At 46.7% G+C, this 6,000-nt stretch overlaps 1 protein-coding gene across 1 annotated transcript in view; it reads left to right on the top strand.

Annotated features, from left to right (window-relative positions):
* The first annotated feature begins 708 nt into the window (after positions 1–708).
* DNAH14 (dynein axonemal heavy chain 14) overlaps positions 709–6,000 on the top strand; it is a 514,964-nt gene continuing 509,672 nt past the window's right edge. The window contains exons 1-3 of the mRNA XM_043543588.1: positions 709–826; positions 3,786–3,953; positions 5,237–5,349. Of these exons, the coding sequence (XP_043399523.1) occupies positions 824–826; positions 3,786–3,953; positions 5,237–5,349 (284 nt within the window). The 5' untranslated portion in view covers positions 709–823. The remainder of the gene's footprint in view (positions 827–3,785; positions 3,954–5,236; positions 5,350–6,000) is intronic.

The following is a 6,000-nucleotide window of genomic DNA, read 5'->3' as shown; positions in this document are numbered from 1 at the left end:
GCTAGGGCAGGGATGGGGGCTGCAGCATGGCCCTGTTCCAGCTAGCTCCCAGAAGCTGCGGCATGGCCCCATTGCAGCTCCTATGTGCTCCAAAGGCCCCTCCACTGCTTCAGTCGGAGCTGCATGGACGGTGCCTGCGCACGGGGCAGCCCAGAGCCCGCTCCTAAACCCCAAACTCCCCAGCACCACCCCAGTGTGTGTCCCCCCTCCCCTTAACCAGAGGCCTCACCCCCCTTCCTGCACCCTGAACTCCTCATTTCTGGATCCACTGTGGAGCCCTCACCCCTTCCTGCACCCCAGCGCAAATGTTGTGAGCATTCATGGCCCAACCTACAATTTGCATTCACAGATGTGGCCCTCAGGCCAAAAAGTTTGCCCACCCCTGATTTAGGAGAAAACTGCCTGCTACAAGGAGTTTACCGTCTAATCTGGAGCTCTCCGGGAAAAGGAGGTAGTCGAAGAGTGAGAGCTAAGCACTGCTATGGATTGGAAACTGGTTTATAGGCAGAAAACGTGGCACCACGTCCCCTGCGCGGGATGGGGCGATGGAAAGTTTAGGAGACCGTGCTCCCAGAGCCCAAACGGCCAGGAGAGGCAGGAGGCCAGTATGGGTGGGGGCCGCCGCGGAGGCCTCCGGCCCAGCGCCTTTTGGGGTTAGCCTAGGCGCAGCCACGCTGACCCCTGGCGGCCGGCGTGAGACTCGGCAGCGGGCATGCGGGCATGCAGCGCACGCGCCTGACTGACGAGATCGCCGCGTGGGCCGGGCATTCGTTGGGATAACGGACCCACCTGCCGGCCCCGCAGGAGGGAGCCTGAGGGGAACATGGTGAGCCCGTCGGGCGGGGCAGGGAGGAGCCTCTCCAACTCGGGGGAAAAGATCCTCCCGTGGGGTGTGGTGCCTCCTTGAGGTGGGGAATATGCGGGAGGTAAAACCACCCCGCAGGCGAGTTGGAGAGCGGCCACACCCCTGTCCCCGTCCGGCGCCGGGAACGGAGACCCTCTCCACTGGGGGTGGGGACTGAGGGGAGGTGTTCGTGGGAAGAAAGTTTTGTAGTCAGGGGTGGGGGAAGCTGGGCGAGCCTCTCTCTCTCGCGGCGTGGGGCGCAGCGGGAATAGCAGGCGGGCAGCAGGTCTCGGGAGAGGAGGGAGCGGGGAGACCCCGCAGAAATGGCGGGGAGAGCCTCCGTGCGGGTTGCTGCGTGCGGCTGGGGCTCCCGAAGAGAGTCCGCGCTGCCTGTCCTGGCCGGGTCCCCCCGTCGCGGGGCCGTGGGAGACCAGCAGGGCGGCCGTTGCAAAAGAGCGCGGGGACGCGGACTGTAGCCGCGCGTGTCGTGAGCTTGGCGAGATCGCTGGCGTCAGGTGTCCGTGGCAGGGTAAACGTGGCGTCGCTCTGTGCGGTCCCAGAAACCCACCAGAAAAGCTGTGGAATTTTAGAGTTCTAATTTGTTAGTCTAGGGGAGACTTTCCTCTAGTACAATCAGTGAGTCAACTTGGGTCAACTCTTGACTTGTCCAGTTAACCTGGAAGTCCACAGTAGTGTACTTCGCGGTTGTAAAACGGGGGAGGGTGGGGGAGATGGAGACTGGGCTCCTTTAAAACAGTGGTGGCCAAACCTTTTTCAAATTTGTGATTATTTATTGTGGCTATAAAGCACCTTTTACAAATTAATGGTTCTTTACAATTCCTCAAACACTGTAGATGCCTTTTTTTCAGAACAATTGTAATTGTTCAAACAGAATTCTAGTCTCCAGTCATCGAAATTACCCTAGCCATTGGCCTGATCTTCATGCAGTTTTGCTGTGTTTTAATTAAAGGAATAATACTTAAAGGAACTTTGTGAAATTGTAAATTTGTGAACATGCCTATATCTATTTAAAGTTGGTTGAAGTTTGTTTAGCTTGCTTCTCTAACTAAATTGATATACGTCTGAGTTTGAAGGGTCAGGGCCTAAGAATGTCAACATAAAATTTACATTGATTTATCTAAAATGGTGCAAGTCCGTGTGTCGAACATGCATTCACAAATGTTTTCTTTCTTCTTTGAGTGGAAACAATTCATAGACTAACCCCTTCAGAATGTTAGGAGGTAGGCTGAGTTTTGCTTTCCTGGAGGAGCATTTTCTCCAGATGAGTACTTGACCCTCATCTGTTCACTTAGTATAGACCTGATGCTTACCTACTGGAACTCTGTCATGCTGCTAAGAAATAAGAATCTGTAGTTTATAATGTGCACCTGCAAGGGTGGATCAGAGCAAACTGAGAACCGCTCCCAACTGGTGAATGATTTTACTCTCATTTTAAGGAGATACTCACATTACCAAATGCTCAGAGGCTATGTGACTTTTTGAAAGAAAATATTTAGCAAAGCACTTCCACACGTGCTTATGAGACTTAAGCATGTTCTGAAGTGCTCTGCTAAATTGAGACCATATATTCTATCTTTATATTATTATAGGTGACTGGTGTTCTGTACATTCCCACAGAAAGAGTTGGAACTGGGAACTGTTTTTGACATGGTTCTAAACTTAAAGGTTATGCCTAAAATGACCATGCTGTCTGTCTGTAGCTCACTCCTGTTGATTAGCAGGAGGATCCCTTGCACTTCTTATGTGCCTGCCTCCTAGCCTTTCCAATACAGAATGTGTAGAGGTAATTATTTTTTCATGCACAATATAGTTGTTTTGCTATGTTACAGAAAATGCAGTGTATAAAATCCCCAAATTAGGGAAATGCCTCTTATGTGTAAAATGAAACAAGTGGGTCTGGACAGTTCATAGGACTGTTAATAGAGCCATCTATAGATAACTTAACAATAAATCACAGATTTATTGAAGCTGGAACCCCGGTGCTGCAGGGCTGAAGTTGTAGAAATCACATAAAATCACTGAATTTGTGACCGATTCATAGCCTTACCTATCACCAATGCATAGCATTTTAATCCTTTAAAGAGGCATTGTAAATCACTGACATCTGAGGACTTGCCTACACTTAAAAAGCTGCAGTGGCATAGTTGCGCTACTGTAGCGCTACCATAAAGACACTGCCTACCCTGAGAGGCAGTAGCTATGTCGATGGGAGAAGCCCTTCCACTGACATAACGCTGTCTACGCCGGCTGTTAGGTCAGTATAAATGTCGCTCAGGGGAGTGGAAAATCCACACCTGAACGACGTAGCTATACTGACATAAGTTTGTAGTGTAGACCAATGCTGAAGATGAAGGAACTACACACAGTCTGAGACATTTTCCCTCTGATTATGTATCTTCCTCTGGTTTACAAAAATGCCGAATTGGTTGAGGGAGAAGAATATGCTTTTCACTGACCTTTTGGTGTGTAGGTCTTGACACTGCATGGTGGATAGAATTTGCAACTTGAGGATCCATAAACTGACTGTTTATGCAGTGAGTTAGCCATATTGGGCCAAATTCTAATTTTAGTTTTCTAGGTGTTAATCCAGAGTAATTCTATGATGATTTAAACCTAGCCTGGTGTGAATTGTGTAGCCAGTACTGACTCCTATGCTGCAAAACACTGAGCAACTTATGAAGGTGGTGAACACCCACAACTCCCACTGAAATTAGTGGGAGTTGAGGACACTGGACAGCCTCTCCTTAATTAAATAAAAGAAAAAGGCAAGACTTTGTGATTGACTTCTAATTTTTAAGCCCTGGACTCGGATAATACATGCTTTCCTTTTGTATGTAATAGGACAACTCATCATGAGACCACAATAGAGGCATAATCACAGTTTGGTGATTCATATCTGGTAACTGTTTTTCATCGTTAGGACCAAAGATACGTAACCCAGATGGATGAGCAGAGGACATTGCCAAAAACAAAACTGGTGTCTCGCCTCCAGTTGGGACCAGAGAATACAGAAATACCACATATGGTTGAAGGAAGGTATATTATGCGTGAACAAGCTGTCAACATTGAGGAAAACAGAAGTTCACTGGTGAGAAATCAGTGTTTTTCTTTTTTAAAATGAGATAAATGCTTATGTTGTTAATATCTTATTAACTGTAATCACATTAAAGGACTGACTTAAGAATATTTACCCTTAATTTTAAGGAGAATTTTAAGTAGAATTGTTAGCTAACAGCATATAAATCGGGGTGGGCAAACCTTTTGGCCTGAGGGCTACATCAGGGTTCCGAAACTGTATGGAGGGCTGGGTAGGGAAGGCTGTGCCTCCCCAAACAGCCTGGCCCCAGCCCCCTATCCACCCCCTCCCACTTCCTGCCCCATGACTGCCCCCCTCAGAACCCCCGACCCATCCAACCCCCCCATTGCTTGTCCCCTGCCCATCCACTCCTGGGATCCCCTGCCCTAACCACTTCCCCCGGGACCCCATCCCCTATCCAACCCCCCGTCCCCTGACTGCCCTGACCCCTATCCGTCCCCTGACAGGCCCCCTGGGACTCCTATCCACGCCTATCCAACCGCCCTCTGCCCCCTGACTGCCCCCCAGGACCTCTTGCCCCTTATCCAACCCCCCCTTACCGTGCTGCTCAGAGCACCAGGACTGGCAGCACAGTTTTGCACAATATTCTACAATACATTTCAATGCTGTAATCTGAAAAATGATGAGAAATAATGAAAACTCGACTGCATTTGTCAAACAAATTACATTTTATTTTGCATTATTCTGGCCTTCTTTGTTCACTTGCACAGTAATTCATAAATGCCACTCGTTCACAATGGATCACCCAGCCATTAGTGTGAGCCAGTGAGGTTCTACTGTATGATAATATTTGAATCATGGGGCCATATTTTGTCCTCACTTTACTCTCCGTACAACTCTTTGATTTTAATGACTTCACTGGGTTGCCTGTTAACCAAATTTCTTTACAAAATATTTTGTTCTCAGTTCTAAGTTCAAAGACATTTATTCCTGTCTTTGGAGGATGGAAAAGAGGAGGGAGAGAGAACTTTATGTTCTGTATGAAAATAAGGGAACATAAGTGTTGTTAAAAGTATTTGAATGTTTTGTATAAATCTATTTGATTTAATTCAGTCATTCACTGGAATATTCTTTAAAAAAAGTTTTCATACACTAAAACATCTTTTAATCTTACTTCAGAAAAAGTTTTCAATGGAAGCAGAGTTAGGCCATCAATCAGTACTTTTGAAAATCAGCTCTTAAGTGGGTTCCTCGGTTGACTTCAGAAATATTACTTGACCATCAATTCAATATGTATTAAAATTAATGTATTTCTACTTTCTTTTCTTCCTCAGCCATCTTCAGTAGAGAAGTGTCCTCCTGTACTCTGTACAGCAGTTTATAGAACAGGCACGGAAAGGAAACACAAAACAACAGTAAAGGAAGGAAAGATGGGCTTTGAATATGTGTATGTAAAACTTATATTTTTTTCATTCTGTACTTCCTGTTTTTTAATTTAAAATGGTGATGACCCCCAGTAGAACACCAAATCTAAAGCCTTTCTCTCAGATTCTGGAAAGTGTATACTTCCAAATATAAGCTTCACAGCACAGGCCCAACTCTACTATAAAGGGCCAATAATATGTAATTTACAGTGATGTAAATCCAGAGAAACTCCATTGAAGTCAGCAAAGTTATTCTGGATTTACAGTAGTGTAAAAGATCACAGTCTGCCCAAAGAATATCTGGGGAGGCAGAGAAAGAAGAATGCCTGTGGGCATGTCTATGCTGCAAAAAAACCTGTGGCACAAGAATCTCAAATTAGCAGTATAGATGTTCAGGCTCTGGCTGGAGCCCAGGCTTCAAGACTCACCCCTCGTCCAAAAGCTAACACTGCAATTTCTTAGCTCCACGAGCCCAAGTCAGCTGACCCAGGCAAGCCACACCCATGCCGCAGGTCTCTTATTGCAGGTCTCTTAGGCATATCTTGGGAGAATCATAGAATATCAGGGTTGGAAGGGACCTCAGGAGGTCATCCAGTCCAACTCCCTGCTCAAAGCAGGACCGATCCCCAATTAAATCATCCCAGCCAGGGCTTTGTCAAGCCTGACCTTAAAAA

The sequence above is a fragment of the Chelonia mydas genome, chromosome 3 (assembly GCF_015237465.2).
Source record: "Chelonia mydas isolate rCheMyd1 chromosome 3, rCheMyd1.pri.v2, whole genome shotgun sequence".
NCBI classification, from domain to species: domain Eukaryota; kingdom Metazoa; phylum Chordata; order Testudines; family Cheloniidae; genus Chelonia; species Chelonia mydas.
The sequence above is the reverse complement of the archived record's forward strand: the minus strand, read 5'-3'. Positions and strand labels throughout refer to the sequence as shown.